Source organism: Thamnophis elegans, chromosome 2 (assembly GCF_009769535.1).
Source record: "Thamnophis elegans isolate rThaEle1 chromosome 2, rThaEle1.pri, whole genome shotgun sequence".
Lineage (NCBI taxonomy): Eukaryota > Metazoa > Chordata > Lepidosauria > Squamata > Colubridae > Thamnophis > Thamnophis elegans.
Window position 1 is genome coordinate 105,227,715 of NC_045542.1, and position 25,448 is coordinate 105,253,162.

Below are 25,448 nucleotides of genomic sequence, written 5' to 3' on the forward strand. Positions count from 1 at the left end.
CAGTTAGACTTATATACCGCTTCATAGGGCTTTCAGCTCTCTCTAAGTGGTTTACAGAGTCAGCATATTGCCCCCACAGTCTGGGTCCTCATTTCACCCACCTCGGAAGGATGGAAGGCTGAGTCAACCTTGAGCCGGTGAGATTAGAACCGCTGAACTGCAGATAACAGTCAGCTGAAGTGGCCTGCAGTACTGCACCCTAACCACTGCGCCACCTCGGCTCTTGATACATGAAGAATCCCAAGTGAGCAAGCATCTTAGTGACCAAGTACCTTGGTCACTATCTCAATTCCTGCTTGCGTGGGTGAACAAGGCTACACAAACAAACCCTTCCCACTATCTACATACATGCACCCTGTATTTCTAGATGTCTGGAAAAAAAATATCATCACATGCATGAAAGCTGGGGGGGGGGGCGGGGGTGGAGGAAGGAAAGCAAGCTCCGTACGAGACAAAGTCCTGTTTAATATCTGAGAAGCTACAGTTATAAAATACTGTGAGCCAACCTTAAATGACAAAAGATTTACAAAACTGAGGTGCCCTCTGGATGCCATTCTCATGATTAAATAGAGTTTTGTTAGCTCCTCTTTTTCGGCCTGCCCCATTCAGAATGACCAGAAGAATTCTTCATACTACTGAATAAAGTTGCTATAAAAATCTAATTGTGATGAAAAAGTTTCAAGCAGCTGTTTCCATGATCTAATTAGAACAGCAAAGTGTCCTTCACTTGTTTATCAATATCCGTCCATTAGGTCCCTGTTATTAACAGCCTGTACAGAGACATTCCATTTGGGTTGACCACAGATTCCTTCGTAATCAAAACAACTCAGTGTCTGTGACATCACTAAGTTTTTCGGGTTCTGATTAAAACAGCATGAATGTCCATGACATTTGTGCCTGTCAGGCCTGTCATCAAAAGGTGATGTCCATTTTGGAACTTGGTGAAAAATGTGTATGAATCATTATTGCTCAATGTGCTTCCTACGTCAAAGCCCTCCTGCTCGGCCTCCTCCACCAGATCCTGGCTGCAGAAGGCCCCAGCAGCCTCTGTTGGCCCATCTTGTCCATCAGTTCCACTACTCAAAAACATGACTTCGTATTTATTAAGACAGCTTCCCTCCATAGTGGATTTAGCTCTGTGCAGTTCCAAGGCCACTCGCAGAGCCAGTTCCTGGTTCCTTCCACCCTTCCCATTTCCTTGAATCTGCACGGTGGTTTCTCCACCTGCCAGAAGACATATGGGGTTTTCTGCATGAGTTTCTTTCATTGTTGTTAGAGAGTCTATCAGGCTCGAGACTGGAATCTCCAGCTGTTCTGCAACGACCGCGAGCCTCTCTTTCACAGTCTCTCTTAAAGGTCTATTTCCAGCATCTTTCAGAAGGCTCAAGCACACAAACTGAATCAATAGGCTATAGAAATGGGCAACAGTGCTGACCTCCCCACCCACAGCATCACTCAAGAGAATAGTCAGGTAACCCAACTGTTCTGCCTGGCATTTGGCTCCCTCCAAAGCTAGCCTGTTGGATCCAATCACAACATTGTAGATGTGGGAATAGTCTTGCTGGGTGCTGTGCTTTGTGACAGAGCTAGAGAGGACTGTCAACACAGACTTTGGCAAGGCATTCAATACACTGTATTTGGCCAGTATCTGAAAGCAGTCCTGCATGCTGTGAGAACTGGCAACGGTCGGGCCACTTGCTATAATGTCCAATGGGTCTCCAATGACATCAGAGAGGATGAGGCTCAAAACCTGAAATAAATAAGCAATAGTAAAATATTCTTCATATTGTATTGGAATTTGGTCTTATTTTAAACTATGTCTACCCTGAATTTTTTGAAAAAAAAGTATTTGTGAATTTTAATATGCTGATAATATTTAAAATAAATTGCTTTCAGGTATGACTTATACAACAAATGACATTCCACCATTCCTTATAAAACAACATTTCTCTATTTTGGATTGTTACAGGATGGATTTTTATCAGATACTTTTCAAAGACCAGATCTCATCTTTCCATCTATCCTTTGAAATATTATCCCAATAATTCCATTGTTTAACAATGACTCTGTGTGTAGGCAAATAAAGAATTGAACTCTGGCTGAATTGCTCTTCATTATTCTTGTGTTTAACCTGACAAAAACTTAACTCGAAGGCACAAAAAAAAAAGCCCACCCTACCACAAATCCTGTCTGGAAACAATAGATTGCAATTGGAGGCATTTTAAAAGCTCAGTTATAAACCTACGCCAATTTTATCATAAGATTGATAGACTAAAATAAAATAATTACATTAATGCTGTAAGAGGCTTTAGTTGACTAACTGCACTCCTTGGAATCGTATACAAAATAACATATATATTTGAATCTGCACTGAAAGGGATTTGGAAAAATCCTACATAAGTGAAAGGAAACTGAGCCAGAGTCCTAGGAAAAGGAAAGGCAGCCACCTTCACATTTCCTGCCTGCTGAAAAACTGATGTAACTAATCGATGTCTTTATATACTATATGATTCCTGCTCTAAAAAAGAACAGCCTCAGTGTATTACTAATAGACAGAACTGTGTTTGACATATAAAGTATGAATCATTCTTCAATTTCTTCCCTACTGCTCTGACAAAATTATTTATTGTCTTTCGCTTTTATGAAAAATAGGTCATATTTCATTGCTTATACAGGTAGTACTTGTCTTATGACCACAATTAGGACCAGAATTTCTGCCATACATTCTTGCAGTTGTTGAATTCAATTTTATGATTATTTTTACAACACTTGTTAAGTGACTCACTCTAGTCATTAAGCGAATCCACAATTTTCCCAATCACCAGGTTTTTGCTGGAAACTGGCAAAATAAGTTACAAATCATGAGCATGTGACTATTTGACCATGGTGGTGATGTAACATTTGTAAGTGGGCATAAATGTGAGGACCAGACTTTTTTTTTCCCCAGCACCATTGTAACTTCAAACATGTTAAACAATTGATTGTAAGTCAAAAGCTACCTGTACATTTAACAATTAAGTTCTTAATTGTTAAATGTACATGCAATTTCTGCAAAACAGAAAAGTTTTTTTAAAAATCAAATCCCTCAACCCAAATTATTTACAAATTGGGTAAAAGAAAAATTAAGCAACAAGGCATTGTTTTTACTTATGGTAATTCATAGTCTTCATTACAGCTGAACAATCATACTTTTTGATGGCATGCTTTGCAAGTTTTTAGCACAGCTGGAAAATGAACGTCTGGTTTCCGGTGCGGATGCGTGCACGATGATCAGCTGGGCGGCACACATGCTCACACCAGAATATAGAATACCAGCTCTTCTAGATTCCGGCACTGCTGCACACACGGCCAGCTGATCATTGCGTGCACATGCGCACCAGAAACCCGGAAGAGGAATGGACAATGCCGTGCCTGCCAGGAGATATGGCTCCATGTGCCACTTCGGGCACGCATTGCCTTAGATTCACCATCACGGGTCTAGAGGCTACAATTGGCATTTTTTTTAAAAAAAAAAAACAAGAGTTATTGGGCCAAGACAGCTTTTAATACACTTACCTGGGCAGGATGAGCCACCCGAGCCAGCCCCCCACCTTTTGACAAAGAGAGAGCCTTCCGAACAGTATTCAGCTCTTGAATGGTGGCTCCTTTTGAAGCAAGTAACCTGGTGATGGTGGCCTTGTCTTCGAGGGTGGCAGGAGGGATAGGCGCAGGCAAAAGGGCAGATCCACCTCCTAAAAGGTAGAAAGTATGCCTTTAGGCAACATGAGCCACAGTAGTTAGAGTGCAGTGCTGCAGGCTACTTCTGCTGATCACCAGCTGCCAGCAGTTTGGCAGATCGAATCTCACCAGCCTTCCATCCTTCCGAGGTGGGTAAAATTCCTCCAGATTATGCCAGAATATGCTGGCTCTGTAAACCGCTTAAAGAGGGTTGTAAACTATGAAGCGGTATATAAGTCTAAGTGCTAGTGCTAAGGCTCCTTTCTTGCCAAGCCTCTATCAGACGACAACAGACACCCCTCCCCCCAAAGAGGGGCCTATCAAGGCAATATTTTCTTCTTTGCCTCTTTCCATCCTTTGCAATTTTTCTCCTCCTGCTTTTCAGTGATTATTTTACAGAATGACAACCGGGGTTACTTTCCTATCAAGTGATTAAAACAGAGATTTACATATAAACTCCTTCTAAAAGGGCAAAGTAGCTTTCCTCCCATGTCTATTAAAGGTAGCGAGCCAATTTAGTGCAGTGGTTAAGGCATCAGACTAGAAACCAGAGACCTTGAGTTCTAATCCTGCCTTAAGGCATTAAGACATCCAGGTGACCTTGGGCAGTCACTCCCAGCCCCAGGAAGAAGTAAAGGGCAAACCTCTTCTGAAATACCTTGCCAAGAAAACTACAGGTGGGCTGTGTTAATATCTTACGAAATTCATCTTTGCAAGTACGAGATAGAAAATCTGGAAATGATGATGATGATGTGGCAGCAATGGCAGCACAGGAAAGTTAACTACATATCATTGTGTATGATGGATTGTGTGTATGAAGGGGTTGGATTGCAGTGAAGGGGCAGTTTCTCAGAAAGAAGAAAGAATATTCCAAGGAGGGGAGCAAGACAAGAGGCACCACAACCCGAAGTTGGATTAAGAAGAAAGCTAGAATAGCCACTCCCTAGAATCTAGTTAGGGTGAGAGTAGTATAGGTTTAGTCTGGCAAGATTCTGTCTATATGATGTGAGCAACTAAATAACTGAATGTTGGCTGTATCGTTTTATCTCATTCTTAGGCTGGACGTGACAATGAGATATAATAGGGATCATTCACTTCCTAAACACTCCTCCCCTCCCCAAATCTACAATATTGAGAAATGCCTCTGAACTCACATGATTGCAACCTATTTCTGCTAGCCATTAAAGCTCCCCTGCTTTTTTGTGTAAGCCTGAAAAAAAGATGATTATGGTTTAAGGAATCTACAGATTTAAGTTAACATGTCTCTTCAAACAGTGGCATTTTTTTCATATAAAGTAGGGTAAACGAATAGCTGAGAAGGATTGAGCTCACACAAAATCCAACACACTTCTTAAGAATTATTTTCAGAACACACAGCTCTCAAAATTAGACACCCAATAATCCAGTGAATTGAAAGTTTCATCCTGAAATCCATTCAGGTTTACTTATGTAAAGAAAGCCATAGACTCACAGGGTGGAATCACGTGTACAGATGAGAATACATCTTACAGTGCTTGTTATTTCTGCATAAAACGAACTGTAAATACAAGGTCAGTTTAAGCAAAATAGAGAAGGGAAGTGAACTGCAACTGAACATTTCAGCTGGGTGTCAGGGATGGATGGATTAGAGGGAGACAATCCATTAAAAAACAGTATCTCAAGAACCAGACAGACCACCTGAGCAATGGGTGCACAATCACAACTAACAGAAAGTCCATGGAAATAATAGATCAAGAGAGTAGTGAAAGGCCTCAAGGTCAACTCTATGTCAATGTCAGTTCAAAAACTGCCATGAAATACAAAATAGGCTGAAGATTGAAGCACAATATCTTGCAAAATAATACCCCTGAAAAACCATTATATAGGGATTTTTAACCAACTGTTAGAATTTTACTCATGGCAACATTAACCAGAAAGGGAATTCTTCTCATATGAGAACAGTGGCTTCCAAAAACCTAAGGACAGTAGGCAGTGGCATATGATAAGGATGTCTTTTCAAAGAATTGCCTGTATAAATATGAGTAGACTTTCCTTCAAACTGCAGTATCATACTGATCACTCTTCCTGGGATGGTAGATTCTCTTTATATCTATCTCATTAGGTTCATCTATCTTCTATCTCATTGCCAGCAGATCTTTACTCAAGTTGTAGGGAATGTCTCCACCCTAGATTCAAGAACAATTACTCTCATTCATATGTCAGAATCAGATCCCGCTATGTCTCCTTGTGTTTTGATGTGACAGATGAGGTTCTATTCATACAGCAGGTTATTAACAACTTCTTTAGTAGATTAAGACAAACTATACGTACCCTTGACACTTGTCTTCTCTATCTAAGGCAATCAAGGAAGTTCCAGTCAGATAGATGACCAATCCTCCATTGAACATCCAGCCTTTGGGGGGGGGAGGGAGCGCTAGTATGAAACCTCTAATTAAAAAAGTCCTTTCTAGTTCCCCATCCTGTTAGATAATTTTCCAATTTGCTATTCTTGAACAAGGTGGTTAACCATAGTATGGCACCTCAGATTCAGGAGTTCCTGGATGAAACAAGTTGCTTAGACTCATTTTAGCTTGAGAACTGGGAATGAGGGCTAGAAAAAACTTTGGTTGCCCTGGTAAATAATCCACCGTGAAATCAAGACAGGGGGATTATGTCCCTGTCATTCTGCAGGACCTCTCAGTGGCATGTAGCTCCACTTCTCTTTTTTATCTACTGCTAGGGATTGTGTGGGTTCTACATTGGGTTCTAGCAATAGCAATAGGTGAGGCAAATGGGTTAGATGTCTGAAGGCATTGCTATACCCCAGTCCTATAACAATTGCCAACAATTACCTCTTTATTTTGTAGCACAATTCAAAGCACTCAGAGTAATTTTGTAATTCATTATAGGCTTAGGGTCCAAGATACCTCAGGGATTGCCTTCTTAATAACGTATCTTTTGGAGTATAAGATGAACCGGAGTATAAGACACATCAAGATTTTGAAGAGGCAAATTTAAAAAAAAGGTTTTGCACTCTGCAGACCTCCCAAAAACAGCCTTTTTTTTGCAAAAACATGCTTTTTTTTTTTCTTCAAAGAAAGAGCGTGAATAGTCTTTAGGAGGCTTGTAAAGTGCTGGGGGGGGGGTTGAGGCAAAAATGAGCAAAAAGCCCATTTTTCATGAAAACTGGCCCGTTTTTTTTGTCCCCAAAAAGGGCATGCATAGCCTTTAGGAGGCTTATAGAGTGCTCCTGGGGGCTGGGGGGGGCAAAATTGAGCAAAAAACGGCCCGTTTTTTTCTCATTTCTGCCCTCCCCAGCCCCAGGAGCACGTTGGAAGCCTCCTAAAGGCTATGCACGGCCATTTTGGTGAAGGGGGCAGAGTTTCAGGAGGGAAAAAATTGCTGTATTCAGTGTATAAGATGCACCCAGATTTTTTGAGGGAAAAAGTTACGTCTTATATTCCAAAAAATACGGTAGCTTTCAAACTCTGGAATCTTCTCCTTGGGAGTCTAGACTGTCGCCCTATTGGATAATATTTTGCAAATAGGCAAAGCCTTTCTATTTTAAGAAGGCATTCAATATCCAGTTCAGTTTTAGAAGACATGATTATTCCTATTAGATATCTTTGTATGCTTTTCCGAACGCTGCCAAAATGTAAATCTTGCACTTATTTCAAGTGTTTTAAGGTGCCCCGTGTGATGCATATGCATTAAAGGTCAGGAACACAATGTGCCTATACATATAAAAATAAAATCAGTAGCCACGCTGATTAATTTCTGCCTCCCTGATCTGGAATTCCTTCTTCACGCAACCTATGTTTTTACATTTTAAAAATGTAAATTTAACACATCTAAAATGCAAGACCTAAAAAAAGGTTGATTGTGGCCAGTGGTGGAGGATGAGTGAGGTGTAAGCGTGAATGTATTTTTAAAAGATCTGCCTGAAAGTTCCCACATAGCCGATATTGCCCCTGAATAAAGAACATGCTACCCAAGCTTGCAGAATTGTGCCAATTTAAGCGGAAAGGCATTGTGAGTGAAACACAAGCAAGCTGACCCCTGCTCCAGACTTCTTTTGTCTCAGCTTCATCCCTGATCCAACCATGTCCATACCATGAATCAGTTTTGCATGACAGTTATCTTACAACCGAGTAAATAGCAATGCTTCTAGAAAGGACGCCAGGATCGCAGGCCTTTGTGTCCTACAGTGACACACACTGTAGCTTGAGATGCCCAATAACCCATGCAATGTTTTAACGTTCTTTAATATGCAAAAAAGAGACAAAATGGGTGAAATTAAAAGAAAACATATAGAGAGAAAAAGGGAAAAAAACAAATAACAGAACATATCAAACCAATATTTAAATTCATCTTTGCATCTTGACAACACAAATTAATATTGACCAATCTTTCCATTACGTCAAGAGAGATTCCATTCATAAACAGAAAGAAAATACATATTGCTAATCTACAAATTATAAATCTGGGACCATACCATCGTTCCACCATTGAAGTATAATCTTCGACAGAGATTACCGTATTTTTCAGAGTATAAAACACACCTTCCCACCCCCCAAAAAAGTGGGTAAATAATTTAGGTGTGTCTTATACACTGAATACAGGTGTTTTTGGCCTCCCAAACCCTCCATGCATCGTGTTTTCACCCTCCCTGGCCCCCAGAAGCGCTCTGCAGTGCTCAGCATGTCCTGTTTTCATCAAAAACAGGCCCATTTTTGGTCTCCCAAGCCCTCCATGTATCCCATTTTTGCCCTCCCAGGGCCCCAAAAGCACGTTACAGGCCAAAAAACAGACCCATTTTTGGGCTGCCAAGCCCTCCATGTGTCCCATTTTTGCCCTCCCAGACCTCCAGAAGCACACTGCAGCCTAGTTTTTGGCAAAAACAAGCCATTTTTTTGCAAAAACAGGCCCATTTTTGGTGAAAACTGGCCGTGTCAACTCGAGGCTCAGAAGTTAATTAGGGCATTTTTCAGAAACCTGACATGGAGTGCTTCTGTGGATCTGGGAGGGTGAAAACGAGACGCACAGAGGGCTTGGGAGGCCCACAATGGGCTTTTTTTTTTTTTTTTTTTGCTAAAACGGGCCATGCAAAGCACTGCAGAGTGCTTCTGGGGGCCGGGGAGGGTGAAAATGCAACACATGGAGACTAAAAACTATTTTTTTCTTGTTTTCCTCCTGTATATTTAGGTATGTCTTATAGAAAGTGTGTCTTACAGTCCAAAAAATACAGTAGTTCTAATTTGTGTGATGGTGGTAGTGGTCCATAATTAAAAGTACATTCACATCTTTAAATTGTATTGAAGTTTGTTGTACCACACTAATACGTTTATGAGTATAAAACCATTAACTGGGTAATGTGGATCAAGTCACATAAAAGAACATATACGTGTTCCTTCATCCTTTTTATACATGCTACATGTGACTGACATCCAAACATTTAAAAATATTATTTGGTGTGCTTATAATATGTTAAAAGTACTTTTATTAATGTCATATTGAAATCAGAAGAAACATACTATTCTTAAAAACTCTTAACCACTCATTTTTAATGAGATGCTTCAATTCTTTATTCAATTCTTCTTCCAAATAACTAATGCCTACCTTAGTGGAACTTTTTAATTGTTTATTTAGGAAAAAAAGGTAGAATTAGAATCATTCCCAAATCAGTGATTTTGGGGAAATGTTTTGAAAATCTAGAGAAACTGACAATGCATTTGGACAATGCATTCTACATTGGCATTTTGCAATGTTAGGCAATCCAAATTCTTCCTGCAATAATTTAAATGCTTTAAATATTTGAATATCACATATGAATAGAATTAAAATTTAAAAAATCTGTGTTTAGGCAGAATCTATTGCCACTACATCACACGGAAGGCTTTTTCCGTCATTCAACAAAACTATCAATGCCAATTTCAGTTTTTCTGAATGTATATCCAGAATAGAAATTAGTAATCTGATACTATCAGATGCTTGACGATCTTTTATAAAACTAGATGTGCAGAAGGGATTCAGTAGTCAGAGCTAATACTGTCTGTCATTTGTAGACCAGGATTGCTGTTAATTCATTGGAAAAGACCCTGATGTTGGGAAAGACAGAAGACAAGAGGAGACGAGGAACAGCAGACGATGAGATGATTATATACTGCTCCTGATGCAAAGAGTATGGGTTTGGGTGAACTTCAGGAGACAGGGGAGGACAGGGGAGCCTGGGGAGATGTGGTCCATGGGGCTGTGGAGAGCCAAACAGACTTAGCAGCAGCAACAACAACAAATTCAAACTAACAACAAACTTGATTGTACAAAATACAACTTCAGCAATAGAATGGTCAATGCCTGGAATGTTCTACCTGACTCCATTGTTACATCCTCAAACTACCACAGCTTCAATCTCAAACTGTCTACCGTGGACCTCCCCTATTCCTAAGAGGTCTGTAAAGGGGGGGGGGGGTTGCATAAACGCACCACATGCCTTCCGTCCCTGTCCAACTGGCCCCATTTATTTGTAGTCATTTCCTTTGTTCATGTTCATGTTTATACTTATACCTGTTATCTTGTACATGTTTGACAAACCAAATAAAATAAATAAATAAAATTTCTGTTAACATTTTCACCTGTCTTGAAAAGAGAAATCAGATGATCAATTGCAGAGTTTCAGGTAACACAAGCCTTAGTGAAAGGGGGGGGGGGGACTTGGGGAATGGCATTTTTATACCTTCAATGAAATAAAGGAAAGAGCTGAAGAGATCTTATACCAGCCAATGGAATATGCATTCAGACTGAAAACTTCCTTCCTTACATAAATTTAATGGTATCTGTTATTTCTTAGATAAAAGCAGTTTGATCATGGGTAATCTTCAGAAGAGCTATATTATGAATAAGATCTTAATTTTTGTTTACTTATGTTTCGCGTAGCATTATACAACTGAAACTAAACATTTTAAAATTGCTTCAGTTACTCAAAATGATTATGTATATATTTTACCCTATCATACTGTGCAATTACTAGCTGGCTCAGTATCTTTGTTTCATATAATTCAGTGAATATTCTGTTTCAAGCTAATAAAGGGAATTAAGTTCCTGTTTAAGAACTCCCCATAACATTCTCATGTAGGCTGCTCAAGAGTTTCTTAAATTTATTAAAGATGTTTTATGTATTTGTTTATTCATTCATTCAATTTCTACAGCTGCCCATCTTAGTCAATGATTCTGGGCTGCTTACAATTCAAATATATTTACAAGTAAAGTTTTTTCTTCTTTTAAAGAGAGATTCTGCAAATATTTGGGTTTCCTAGACTGCCTTTAGGGCATACTGATGTAGTCATACTATTGCTTATGCCTAAAACAAAAAGAAAAACTATATTTTTCAGAGTATAAGACGCACTTCCCCCCCCCAAAAGAGGGTGGAAATTTGGGTGCATCTTATACACCAAATGTAGCCCCACCCATCCACCGGCCCCCACCCTTTGGCCTCTGCCTCCCAGAAATTTGTCTCCTTGCAACAAACAGCCTGTTTCGGCTTCAGTACAGCTTGATTAGCACAAACAGCTGATTGTCGGCTGGATTGGCATCCCGACCATCAGCTGTGCCCCCATTTTCTGCCCATTCCGATCCCCGCCTCCCAGAACAGGCAGAAAATGGGGAGTGCAGAGGCCACAATAGGCTATGGCAATCCCTGCAGCCAGAAACAGCTGATCATCAGGAGGCCGATCCAACCGACAATCAGCTGCTTGTGCTAATCATGCTGTGCTGAAATAGAAACATGCTGTTTGCTGCAAGGAAGCAAATTGCTGGGCAGATTTTTTTTTCCTGGGCTAATCAGGCTGTGCTGAAATTGAAACACGCTGTTTGCTGCAAGGAGGCAAATTACTGGGAGGCAAAGGCAGATTTTTCCCCCTTGTGCTAATCAGATTTTAAACTGAAACTGAAACAGGCTGTTTGCTATTTGCTACAAGGAGACAAATTGTTGGGAGACAGAGGCAGATTTTTTTTTCTTGTTTTCCTCCCGAAAAGCTAGGTGTGTCTTATACTTCGGAGCGTGTTATACTCCAAAAAAAATACGGTAGTTGAGTTAAGAAAATAGTGGAAAGAACAATCTGTGCATTAATAGCACCAACATAACTGATACCAAGAACATCAAGATGAAATGAATGCTATGATGTATACCTCCAAAACATGACTACTTAGAATGTTCTATTCAGTTCTTCCTTGCCCTTCAGACCAAACAAATTTGTCAACTTTTTGGCACACTTGACTCTTCCATGGACAACAGGATCAACCTATTCTCTAAAGCACCTGGGGATGGGAAGAGGAGTAATGGGTAAAATATTATTAAAGAGAGATGCAACCTAGTATTAAGGAGAATTTTCCTTAAATGAGAACAATTAATCAGTGAAACAGCTTGCCTTCAGAAGCTGTGTGTGTTCCAACATTGGATGTTTTCAAAAAGAGACCGGACAACCATTTGTCTAAAATGGTTTAGGGTCCCCTGCTCAAGCAGGGGGTTGGACTTGAAGACCTCCAAGGTCGCTTCCAACTCTGTTATTCTATATTCTATGTTCATGCTACTTCTCAGCTTACTGTATTTTTCAATATTACATGGTATATTCTGATTCTGGACTGCCACCTTCTGGACAAAAAAAAGCCAAGTAGTGTTGAAATTTCTAAGCAAGAAAAGCTAGAGCAGTTTCATTGGACTGGAAAGCTCAATAGAACAACAGAATCTATTTTAGAGATCAGTTGCAAATTAAGAGCCAGAGCATACATACATCTTATTTTTCAGTAAAGCTGAATTAGATGGAGAAAGAGGGAAAAAAATGCATCAGGCAGACACAGAACCCATCTGTGTGGATCATGGAAACTACAGGGCGGGGCATAACCTTTTCCTAGGGGGTCACAGCAACACTTGTAATAACAACACAAATAATTCATACACCATTCGAAAGCCCATCAAAAACTGAGTTTATTGACATGATTTAATAGTCAGTATGACCACCATTAGCCCTTCGAACAGCATTCAAACGAGGTGGATAAGAACACAACAAATCTTCAAACAGTTCCGTTCGATTTTCCAGATTTTTCAACACAGTTTCCAAATTCATTCTCAAAGTTTCAACCGAATATCGATTTTGACCTTGCTCCTGAATCATCAGAGCTTCCACTTCATCCTTAATTATGGCCCCAATGTTCTCTGCCGGATTGAGATCTGGCGAATTTCCCGGCCAGACGTCATTGCCCCAAAATTCGATATTGTTTTCCTTTAACAATTGCTGAGTCGCATTTGCACGCATGCAAGGAGCTTTGTCATGAAGAAAAACAGCCTCACCAACCACCAAGACATTGTCTGGATCACTGAGAAATGGAATGACATTCTCCAATAAAATTTTCTCACGGAAATAACTGCCATCCCAGGATTCCCCTTTATCCTTCAAAACCCAATGCAGTTTCTTGGCTGTGAAAATGACGAAAATCCCGATGCAAGTCGGATTGCGAACGATTTGTCGATATCGTTCATGTTTGGCGATGTCGTCGACGTCTTTAGCCCAAATTCGATCGTTCTGGAAATTCGGTTTTCGAATGGCATAAACGAAGAATTCGTCAGATGGCGCCAAATGAAGAAAATCTTCCTCGGTCCATTCAGACAACCAATCGCACAACCAAAGCCGATCTTGAACGTGTGTTTGAGTTTTCAATGGTTTTCAAATGACGTGGAATGGCTTCAAACCTTCTCGTTCTCGATATCGGCCGATTGTCCTTTGATCAACTCGTTTTCCACGAATTTGAAGGATTTCTTGGGCCACTTTTCGGTTTCCTTTTCGTTGTTTGCGACTGCCAGTTGCAATGATGGCTTTGCTTTCTTGGGACAGTTGCAGAGGACGCCCTTCTCCAAATTTTGTGAAACATTCTTGGGCTGTTTTGTTCCAATTATCAGTAACCCAATCCGGATGACGTTTCAATTTGTTTGCAATCCATTTTCGATTGATAAACGTCGCTCCAGCATCGCGAGCCTCTCGAAAGGCAATGCATTTTATTCTGTCAATGATCCTTTGTTCTTCCGAATCGAATTTTCCAGCCATTCTTAAAGCAAATTTAACATTTAATAGCTCATTCAATTCAGTTTTTTATGGGCTTTAAAATGAGGTGTCGCGGAAGTTGTAAACTGCTGTCGATCTTGCTGTGACCCCCTAGGAAAAGGTTATGCCCCGCCCTGTATATACAAATGACTCATATGAAATTACCACATTTATTTTAGCAAGCTATACAAAAAAAACATTTACGCTAAACTATTAGTATTAGATTTCCTTCCATTGTAGAAGATCCCACTTTCCCCATGGCAGAACAACAGCAAAAGCTAAGGGCAGGTGATGGAGAAGGCTACCAGGGCCAGCAAGATTACGATTTCCAAAGCACGCTGACACAAGGAAGCACAAGGGTGCTTCAAGGGCCAGTCAGCATCACCCAGGGCAAAGTCATACTGAAAACCACCCTGAGTCACCTCCCCATGCCATCTGCTCTTCTTCTTTGTCACAGCAGACAACTCAACCTAGTTGCCAACCACACTTGCAGAACGTGCAAAAATATAACAAGGCTAGAAATGGGAATTTAAAAAGCATCTGGAGGTGACAAAAGCCTCTCTGTCCTTTTGGGCTCTTAAGCCTCACCTGAAATTAATACCAGGAGAAGGTCATCTGCTGTGAGACTCTTGGCTAATTCTAAGATGGCCCTGGCCGCCTCCAAAGCTTCTTTATCGGGAAGGTTGTCTTTCGCTCCTTCCAGGACTTGGATTCGGCTGTGCGGCTTCAGCAACATTTCCCTGCAGCATTTGTTTTTCCAAAAAAGAGTCATTTATTAGCTGAGCTTTGTACTGCTGAAACCCATGATATTCAAAACTTCTTAAACAGATGGCCAGCCAGGATAATTAATGTGATAATGAAAGGAAAACAAAAGAATATTGATCACCTAAAATTCTAAGGAGCAACTCAAAACATCAGGCTTCTGTTTTTTCCTCAGGGTAAGTAAAAATAGGAAGTATCTCCATAAACCTGTCCAAGTAGCTAAGTAGGAAACTGAAATTTAAGCTACACCAAGCCAAGAAGGACTCAAGATAGGATTCTTGAAGCTGGCTTCCAAGGCAGATTTTGTATGTCATCTCCATAAAATATGGCCGTCTTCCTTACCTCGTTCCTGCATGTCGCAGAGTTTCTTGGATGCCTCGAGGAACACTGATTATTCCCTGAGTGAGGTAGCCTCCGAGGATGTCCTCAGCCACTGCTGCCATGCCCAGAACAGCCTTTCCAAAGCCAACCAGGTATAGATTTCTCCTCAGTTCAAAAGGACGGCCATGTAGCAAAAGTCTGGGGCACCCACCTGGTTCTAGCACCAAGGCCCTTCTCAGCATCGGCCCCGGCAAGACCGTATCCACAGCACTGCGGAAGAAATGTAGCCCATGGTCCTTGAGAGTCATTTTGAGAGAGGATTTCTCACTGGTGAAACTAAAATTGAGCCTCCAACAGATTTTACCAGTGATTGGCAAGCTTTTGAAAAAAGAAACCATGCCCCGAATCCACCAGGAATAAGTGATGATTAATATCCTGAAAAAAAGTGGATAAATTGATGTATTAAGGATATCTGGCGAGTTGCTTTTCACTCCAGAATATAAGTTTTATAGAAACTTTGCTTGCCATAAGTCTTCTCTTTTTCCTCACCATCCTGTGTTTTTGTTCTCTTGGGAAGATCCAAAGGTCTTTTTATACACCCAATTTGATAGATCAAATGGGAAAGTTAATAATTTGCCAGCAAGAATTTCTTTAAAACAATCTATCTGGCATTTAGGGAATGGAAAAAAACTAGTATGAGTTAAGCAACATAATCTTGAAAAAGAAACATATGCCACATATTTTCTTTTCCTCCCTACCCAAAAACATACAATACAAAATAAATTACTGATTACAAAACAATAACATTTCAAGCATGGGTATTTTGTGAAGCTAAGGTAACAAAATAAGTGTCAGCATTCCAAATATCACAAGTCTATCATATGGTCCAATCTTCTTCTGTCACGCTGGGATTTCCACCCATCTAGTTCCGGTCAGATGCAGAGGTGCAGAGACAATGAATGAAGCTTCAAATAATTACTTAAAACTTCCTAGGAAAAAGTTTGCTGGCTTGGGAGAGGGGGAAGGAGAGACAAGGAGAGGGAGAGGAAGGGAGAGAGGGAGAGAGGGAGAGGCGGAGAGGGAGAGAGGGAGGGAGGGAGGGAGGGAGGGAGGGAGGGAGGGAGGGAGAGAGAGAGAGAGAGAGAGAGAGAGAGAGAGAGAGAGAGAGAGAGAGAGAGAGAGATTGAGATTGCTCTGTTGTTTAACACAGGATAGAAACCAGGAGACTAAGAGTTCTATTCCTGTCTTGTACATGAAAGCCAGCTGGGTGACTTTAGGCAGTCACTTTCTCTCAGCATAACTCACCTTGCAGGGGTGTATTGTGTGCGAGTTTTATATATATATAAATACATACATACATACATGTATGTATGTATGTATGTATGTATGTATGTATGTATTTTACACACACTCACACACACACACACACGAATATAAATATGAATAAATAAGAGAATGAATTTTTCTCTCTCCAGCTGTGAATTACCTCACTGGTAAGGACTTTCTATGGAGTCATGCAATAGTGTCAATAAGAACATCAGATAGTAAGAAAGGTCTTAACCCAAGAGTGAGAGATATTGATGGTGATGAAACAATGAATGTACTAATTTGTCCTTACATACTAAACATGAAAGAAAAATCTCCAAGTCTTAAGAATCAACCTAATAATCAAGAAAGAAATTCAGCTTCATAACTCATTATCTGATCACTGACTCAGAAGACAAAACATTGGAGATGTTACTTTGCATTCAAGTCTTGTAGTATATGGAATCCAAATTTCTAGACTGTCCTTCAAATGAGTGTCGAGTTTAAGACATCCTGAATTCTGTGGTATTTGGAACCATCTCACCGGCTTCCCAGGGGCCCTAAAAAGACTCCCAAGAGTCTTTGCAAAACTGTATATTTTTGGATCTTCCAACTACACATATGTATGTATGCATGTGCACACACACACATACACACAGACTTTCTATGTTAACAGCAGTTAATTGATGTTCAAAGATGCCAACAAATGGCAAAACTGATGAGTTACAAGCTCTGACATGTTCTTTAGCCTCTGTTCTTTCACTTAAGTTGAGAGGAAGTTGCTCTGAGAAGATATTGTGTTTCTATTATTTGTGAAATATAAGCTTGCAATGAACACTGAGACTCTGAAAAGTGCAGAGAAGAGCAGCTAAGATGATTAGGGGGCAGGAAACTAAAACATATGAAGAACGGTTGCAGGAACTGGGTATGTCTAGTCTAGTAAAAAGAAGGGCTAGGGGAGATATGACAACAGTGTTCCAGTATTCAAGGGACTGCCACAAAGATGAGGGGGGCAAACTATTTTCCAAAGCACCAGCAGGCAAGACAAAAACCAATGGATGGAAACTAATCAAGGAGAGAAACAAGCTAGAACCAAGGAGAAATTTCCTAACAGTGAGAACAATGAACAGTGGAATGACTTGCCTTCAGTACTTGTGAATGCCCCATCAGGCATTCAAGAAACTGAACGTCCATTTGTCTAAAACAGTTTAGACTTTCCTGTTCGAGCAGGGGGTTGGAGTAGATGATCTCCGAGGTCCCTTCCAACTGTTATTCTATTAATTGATTATTATATTATTATATTCTCACATCAAGCAATGTGCTGTGATTAATTTTTTTACTGTCAAAGGAGACAATTCAATTGAAATTTTATAGACTTCTGATTTTAGGATTAGATTTCTAGTTTTATGTAACAATTTTATTAAACATTATGTTAATCAGAATTTTAATAACTGATTTGAGAGTTGGTCTGATGATGTAGATTCTTATGTTGAAATAACAGAAATAAAAGACTGGCCTCAGCAGGCCTCCAGCCTCATGAAGATCTTGTGAAAACATCATGAAAACCTTGTAAAAGAAACCACAGAGCTTGATAATGAGCGTGTCAGGATGTGTGTGAATTTCTTGTCTTATCTACTATGAGTTGTTTCCTGCTTATGTAACCAAATAAAAGTAAGAAATCTATATAAATGTGCACTTGAGTTTCATCCAGTCTTATGGGGGGACCCACCTTCGTCCAGGCCTGAATAAATATGTGACAGAAAGAGAATTTGGATTCTACTTCTTAGTTCGTGCCAAGCCACACCTGATTCCCTGCATAACAATTATAAAGATAAAAACTAATGTAAACTAAAAAAAGAAAAACATAAAGTACAGAGGAAAAAACAATAGAAAAAGAGTAACAATATAGTAAAGAAAATAAAAGAAATATATAAAGCAATGGCTTCTCCCTTCACCACAAGTATAAACAATTTTCATAACTTCTCTTAAAATATAACAAATGATCTATTTTCCCATATCTTATCTCTTATCTATAAACAAAACCTTGTCATCCAATTCTGGTCAGCAAGTTACCAGAGATAACAAACTATTTTAACCTTGACCAAAAACACCAAGTTTATATTCCTTCTTTTTTCTTTTAACAGTCTTTAATCCTTTCAAATACTGGGCAAAAATTTGATTTGTTCCCTTATTTCTCATTGTCCCTTCTTACAAAATTTTTCAAACTTTAAGAAATTTGTTTTGTAAAACTAATATAGGAAAGTTATCCAGGTCACTCTTTTGATTTGTTATTTGTATATCCCTTTTAATTATTAAGACACCAGCTGCTTTCATTTGTATTTCCAGTGGAGCATCTTTCTCCATATCATTCTGTTGCAAAGGTTGGTAATAGCTAAAAAGTAATTAAGAAGCAATTTCTGAAAGTGATTAAGAAATGACTCTCAGCAACCTTATGTCCATATAGGCTGCATTACAGCAGTGAGCTTGAGTGAAATCCCTCAAACCCAGCCATTCAACTCATGAACTGAGAACCAAAATCTCAATTCCTACAGTCACAACGAGCAGCTACCCAGAGTACAAGTGAGCAAATTTCATGATTTCTCTTTTTTCTAGAGATACTTCACTGGCCAGAATTCACATCTCTGTTTAACACTGTTCCTGGTCCTTTAGGGATGTTTAGTTTGCCATAAATCTTCATCAGAAGTCCCATTTTAGGACTAGATTGTATACACTGTGGGTAAGCTGTATTTGAGTTTGTTTGGTTTGATTTAACAAATTGTGTGAAGCAAGCCATTCCAGTCTGCAGAGCATGTTAACCTTGCCAATTGTTCAAGGATTTAAACAAAGATAATCTACCAATTTCATGAAGCAGATATACAGTATTTCTCTTTCTCTGAAAATCATTCTGTTTCAAAAGTGGACATTTTTAGATAACCTATTATTGAACAATTGATATGCAAAGATATGGTAAATTGCTCTTATGGGGAAAAAAAACTGCTGATAAAATTTGAATAGTGACTTCTCAGATGGATAACATTTGCATTAGATCTGGGAAAACCTAATGCTAACAATAATAATTTTTCTTTTAAATTTATTGGTATAAGTAAAGTATGATGAAATTTTGAGATACATTGTTCTGTGCAGTTTTCTTGCATTCTTGTTTCTTGACTTACAAAGTACAGGTAATCCTCAACCTAAGACCACAATTGAGCCCAACATTTCTGTTGTTAAGTGAAATATTTATTAAGTGAGTTTTATGACCTGTTTTGCCACAGTTGTTAAGTGAATCACTGCAATTGATAAGTTAGTAACCCAGTTGTTATTGAATTTGACTTACCCATTGACTTGCTTGCCAGAAGGCCGCACATAACCTTAGAAGACAGCAGTGGTCATAAGTATGAGTCAGTTACCAAGCATCTAAATTTTTTCCAGAGGACCATGAGGATGCTACAAAGGTTGTAAGTGTGAAAAATGGTCACAAGTCACTTTTTTCAGTGCCGTTGTAACTTTGAATGGTTACTAAATGAACTGCTGTAAGTCAAGGGCTACCTGTAATAAGAGTGAAAAATAAAATAAAATCCTAAAATTATTTAATTTCTACAAAATGTCTTCTCATAAATGTGGCTAACCTGGGATAATAAATCTCCTTTTCTACTCTTTTCTGCTATTACTGATCAAGTGCTGGCGATAGTACAATAATCAAATGCCATCCAGCTACATATGCAGCTGAAGAAAATAAATCCTCCACTCCGCTTAAAAGTTTTGTCTATGTTCTTGAGTTGTTTTGTCTACTTTAATCTGCCGCAGTTTGGCCAAGAGCCTGATGTTTTCATTCCCACTGGCAAGCAAGGTCACAAGCGTATCAGGGATGGCACTAAGATCTCAGAGCCACAAGGGCTTCCCTGCCGCCTTCTCAATTCTGAACAACAGAGCAGACCAAAAGGGGAATAATTTATTCTCTGCACTGAAACTGGGACTTTGAGGCAAGAGTTATGGCTAGCTAGATCGAAATGAAATTTCTTTTTCTTGTTCTTTTTTTCACTTGATCGTAGCAGCTGCTCAGAAAGTGATCCAGAAGCCATCATTAATCTTGGCAGATCAGCTGAGAATTGCATCTTCTATGAGAGCATTGCTCTGGGACTGCGAAGAGCTTAGATTAATCTCTTTTAAATGAAAACTTCATAAGCTGTCATTAATGAAAACTGGTCCTAATCTGCATATTAATTTGAATAAATCATTCCAACATGTTCCTCTGATGGTTCCTTGTGACTTCTTGTTTAGTTTCACTATATAAAAATGGAAGTAACTTTTAAAATCTTATTAATTCCACAGTGATATACCAAAAACATTCTAAAATAAATAACTGAATCAGAGAATAAATAATAACATATACTATACTAGAAATAGATATAACATTACAAGAATAATTTTTTTTTAAAAATGAATTAATTAAGGCGGTCTACAAAATCACTGAATAATGACACCATTTAACACCAACCTCTACAAAGAAAGGTGATTAAGCCGGGAGTTGGGGCAGGGAGAGGAGGGGAGAGGAGAGAGAATAATTATATGAAATCAGGCAGTTGTGAGACATAACCAAATAACAATGGGAACAACAGCAACACACTCTAGCAACCTAGGAAATATGTATTTTTAGAAGCAACCTAGAACTAAGGAGAAATTTCCTGGCAGAAAAATTAGTCAGTGGAACAACTTGCTTCCAGAAGTTGTGAAGGCTCCAACACTGGAAGTTTTTAACAAGATGTTGGATAACCATTTGTCTGAAGTAGTGTAGAGTTTCCTGCCTAAGCAAGGGGTTGGACTAGAAGACCTTCCACCTATGTTATTCTATTCTATTCTATTCTAGACATTTTATATGCCTTTGGATAGTCATGTGTGACCTTTTGGTTGTAATAATACATTGTAACTAGAAAAAGAAAAAACTAAGAGCATCTATTGTTATGCATATCCCTAATCAGTTGCTTCCTAATATCTTTTCACAACAACATACACTGTGGCCTTGTATGCCCCTCAATCCAGGCACTGAAGCTGCTCTTCTTCGTTGCTCTTCTCATTACCTAGTTTGAGTAATGAAACATTTGTGATTAAACAACCAAGACCCCTTGTAGTTTGTCCTGTTGGAAATCATCACTTTCTGGCACATAAGCTCATTACAGGCAGTTCCTGACACTCAACTCACCAGGCAGCGGAAAGAGAAAAAAGGAAAGGAAGAGGAGAAAGCTTGGCAACTACTACTTTGAAATGGTGCTTCCTGAAGAAGCAGCAACCACTTCCCCCTATGGTGAAGGATTGCCCTGGCTTTGGGAGGTTAAGTGTATAGACACAGTTAGTGCAATTATGGGCATAAACTGTGGGTTTACAAATAGAGGAGAGGTATATAAAGAATATCCATGCAAGAAGACTTTGTGTCAACAGTAGAACTCTCCCCCTCATCTTCTGTTGGCCTTCAACAAATGAGCCTCAAGCTAATTAAGGCACCCAAATATTCCTTGTTGTCCTTGCATCAACTCAGACATCAGCTGCTGCCATTTTGGGGGCAAACCATGATTAAGCACACAGATTCCTCAGCTCCCATTGACATTTGCCTATTAATAATCTGAATCTAAAGAAATACAGTTCCACTAAACAGCATTGAATTGTGTTGAGTTTTTTTTCCTTATTAACAAAATAATAATATACAGTTCTAAAAACCACTGTAGTTCCAAAGTTAGCTGTTCTCAAATAAGGCAAAAACTGAGGTGCATTGTTGCAAACTTCTGATTACATTTCTTGCTTAAACTTCAACTCTTAATTTCGGCTTCACTGAGAAATAATTTAGGACAAATGCATAGAGACATGCGGACCTAACACAACTGAAACCTCATTAATTTGTTATTGGAATTTGTGACCATGCATTATTCCAGTATTTACAACTAAGATCAAGATCAAGACAATTTTAGAATTTACCAGTTTCATTCTTTGTGAATCAATACATGAATTCCCTAGTAGCTGCGTGTTTTTAAATGTTGTGATGTAATTCTCTGAGAAAAAGAGCATATATTTGGATTAATGAACAGGAATGCATAAAGTAGAACAAAATAGTAATATCTCGACATGGAATGTATATCCCAATATCTCTGGAAGGTACCTATTTTTAAAAGGCTGGATTAAGTATTCAATGAAAAAACAGTTAAATGCAATACCAGTTAGGAACTAATTGACACAGACCAATCAGAGATCAGTTTGCCAGGTTGAAAAAAAAACCACAAGAGCCCAGTCATCCTAGTTCAGTTGCTTCTGAGTTGCCGAAAGGTACACCATAAAGCAGCTCACTCTCTCTTGAAGATGCCAGCCTGAAAACACCAGATGCTGCCAGACAAAAGAAATCTGGACTACAGCAATTCAGCTCAGAAGTTCATTGATAACAGCCATTGAAGTTTACATCAGTATATTAAACACAATTTCTCTTCAGGAACTGGTTATTCTGTTAACTCACCACTACACTAAAAAAAATCCTTATAATGTTCCAGCTGTCAGAATAAGGTACATAAAAAGGAGATTTTGCAAATCACACATAAGAGAAAAATGAGTTTAAGTTCAGAAATGGAAGCACTGAGACCTTTCCCGAGGTTTGTTCACCTGCCCGTAACCTTTCCAACCTATCATTTAAAATCAAGAAAGGCAATATTTTCCTAGCTGTGCCTTATTTGATTATATTTTCAAGTAATTTTCCCATCTATTTTGGAACTTTTTAATACAGACAGGGTAAGAGAAAAGAGCTTAGAGGGAGGAAAGCAACACAAAGAACCGGAGCAGGGTAAAAAAAAATAAACATCTCTTCCATCAATTTAGACTTTAGAGTCAGCTTGTAGAGGAGATGGACAGCGTAGAAATTAAACAAACAAATAAATTTATACCAACATTACTCTGCTTCTGAAAATGACCTTCCACTCCCTGAAAACTCATGGCAGTTTCCTATTGTTTTGTAAAATATAATTGTCATATAAACCTTAGAAAAAGAATGATTTAAGTCATGCCCGATTCTTGCTGGCTACATGAACAAATCTGTGGCAGCAATACAGAAGTGATTTGTCACTTGCCTGAGATTTCATTTTTGCTTTTCAGTCTACTAGCCTACAGCCCTAGTATTCTCTGGAGGTCTGCCATCTAAGTAGTAATTCAGGCCAAATATTTTCTTTTCTGAGATCAAGCAAGGCTGACAAAGTGCTGTCGTCTGCTGTAGGCACCAAATAAGCACATTAAAAAAAAGAAAACACTTCTGGACAAAGACAGAGGAAACAAAGAAAAAAAGCTTCAGCCACAGTGCAGGTGTGCAGCTGCTATCAGTTACCAAACATTTTTGCTTTCTCCCTCCTTGTTATATACCAGTCTAGTAGTGAAGTAACTTAGCAACATGGTTGTAAAGTGAATCTGGCTTCCCTTCTAGTAGTGAAGTAACCCCAACATTTCATTATCAGCATCCCTATTATGGAGATTTATGGTGGATAAACGAAGGAAGGCAAGACAATGGAAAGAAGAAGGGAAGGCAATGGGCCAGCCGAAAATATAACACTAGGACTTATTCTAGCTTAGAAGCTTTCAAATAGTAAAAAAAAAAAGAAGAAATCTACAAAGGTTAAATTATCATAAATTACAGGTAGAACAACTGTTCATTTGGTGACAGTTCAAAGTTACAACGGCACTGAAAAAGGTGACTTATGACAGTTTTTCATACTTAGGATTGTTGCAGCATCTTCATGAGCGTGACCTGACAACAGTGTGCCCGACAAAACCGCGATGTCAACAGCGCACCCACAAGGGCGTGCCGACAAAAGAGCAGTGACAGAAGCGCGATTACAGTTAAGGTAAGGGTTAGGGTAAGGGTTAGGGTTAGGTTCAGGGTTAGGTTTAGGGTTAGGTTCAGGGTTAGGTTTAGGGTTACCTTTAGGGTTACCTTTAGGGTTACCTTTAGGGTTAGGTTTAGAGCGCGCTTCTGTCGGCGCGCTGTTGTCAGCGCGCTTCTGCGCTCATTCATCGGTGCGATTTCAAACTCGCGGGTTTTTTCCCCGCGGTTTCGTCGGCGTGCTTTTGTCCAGCGCGCATTTGTCGGTGAACCCTTCATGAGCCATATGATCAAAATTTGGATGCTTGCCAACTGACTCATATTTATGATGGTTGCAGTGTCCCAGGGTCATGTGATCACCTTTTGCGATCACCTTCTAAAAAGCAAAGTCAATGGGGAAGCCAGATTCACTTTACAACCATGTTGCTAACTTAACTGTAGTGATTCACTTAGCAACTGTGACAAGAAAGGTTATAAAATGGGGCAAAGTCACTTAATAACTGCCTTGCTTAGCAACAGAAATGTTGGGCTCAATTGTGATTGTTAAGTCAAGGACTACCATTATTAGCCACATCTAAAAAGAAAACTTAGATTGCCACTGAATCGCATTGTTGAGGGGATCAGAGTCAAAAAAGGCTACTGCAATTATGTTCCGCTTTCCAGCAATTCAGTATTTGTTTAATTACTATGAAAACTAGCACCACTGCTAGTAGCAACTGGACTTGAGAGTGGAAGATAAATGTTTTGTGATATTATTACTTGGAAAGAGAACAATTCATTTATGGAACCATGCCAGATTGAGACTAGATCTAAAAACAGTCCCAAACTACAAATCAGGTCCTTCAAAAGAAGACAAATGACACATCAGAGTAGATGGACTGACCAGATAATTTACTAACAGCAAGTGAAAAAAATTGCTGTTGTGCACAATGCTGAGTGCACAACAATGAATTTCTTACTATTTCTTACAAAGTACGCTTCAGAACTGGAAAAACATAGCCTGGTATTGTGAAAACTAGGAGTAATCTCAAGCCTCTCCTTTAGAAGATAAGTAATATAATTTGAAGTATTTTAATTTAGGAAAAAATGACCATGGGGAATTCCATAAAAGTGTGTAAAGTGAAGCATGCACAAGAGTCATTTGACTATTATGGGGTATGTTTCATAAATAAATAAAATATAGTCAGATGCTACATTTCCTCTTCTAATATTAGAATCTGTGGAACATCCAAGGAGGTTTAGAAAATAGAACCACAAAACTTTTGATAACTCAAGATTTTCATTGCCTATGAAAGATGGCTCTCAGGAGACTCAACCGAGGCATTCCCATACTGGTTAGTCTAGATCAGCGGCCCCTAACTTTTTGGGCACCTGGGATTGGTTCTGTGGAGAAGTTTTTTTCCACAAACCTAGGGGGCGTACTTTTGTGT

At 39.2% G+C, this 25,448-nt stretch overlaps 1 protein-coding gene across 2 annotated transcripts; it reads right to left on the reverse strand.

The window, feature by feature from the left end:
- Positions 1-153: 153 nt before the first annotated feature.
- On the reverse strand, positions 154-19,588 carry GLYCTK (glycerate kinase). Of its 2 annotated transcripts, none has more exons than XM_032210227.1 (5): positions 19,513-19,588; positions 14,892-15,305; positions 14,376-14,527; positions 3,556-3,731; positions 154-1,750 (listed from the first exon to the last, which is right to left on the reverse strand). In XM_032210227.1, the coding sequence occupies exons 2-5, from the start codon at positions 15,266-15,268 to the stop codon at positions 845-847; spliced, it is 1,611 nt and encodes a 536-aa protein (XP_032066118.1). In that variant the 5' UTR covers positions 15,269-15,305; positions 19,513-19,588; the 3' UTR covers positions 154-844. The 2 variants fall into 2 exon arrangements, with proteins under 2 accessions (XP_032066118.1, XP_032066116.1); XM_032210225.1 differs by lacking the exon at positions 19,513-19,588 and adding an exon at positions 15,396-15,543.
- Positions 19,589-25,448: the final 5,860 nt, after the last annotated feature.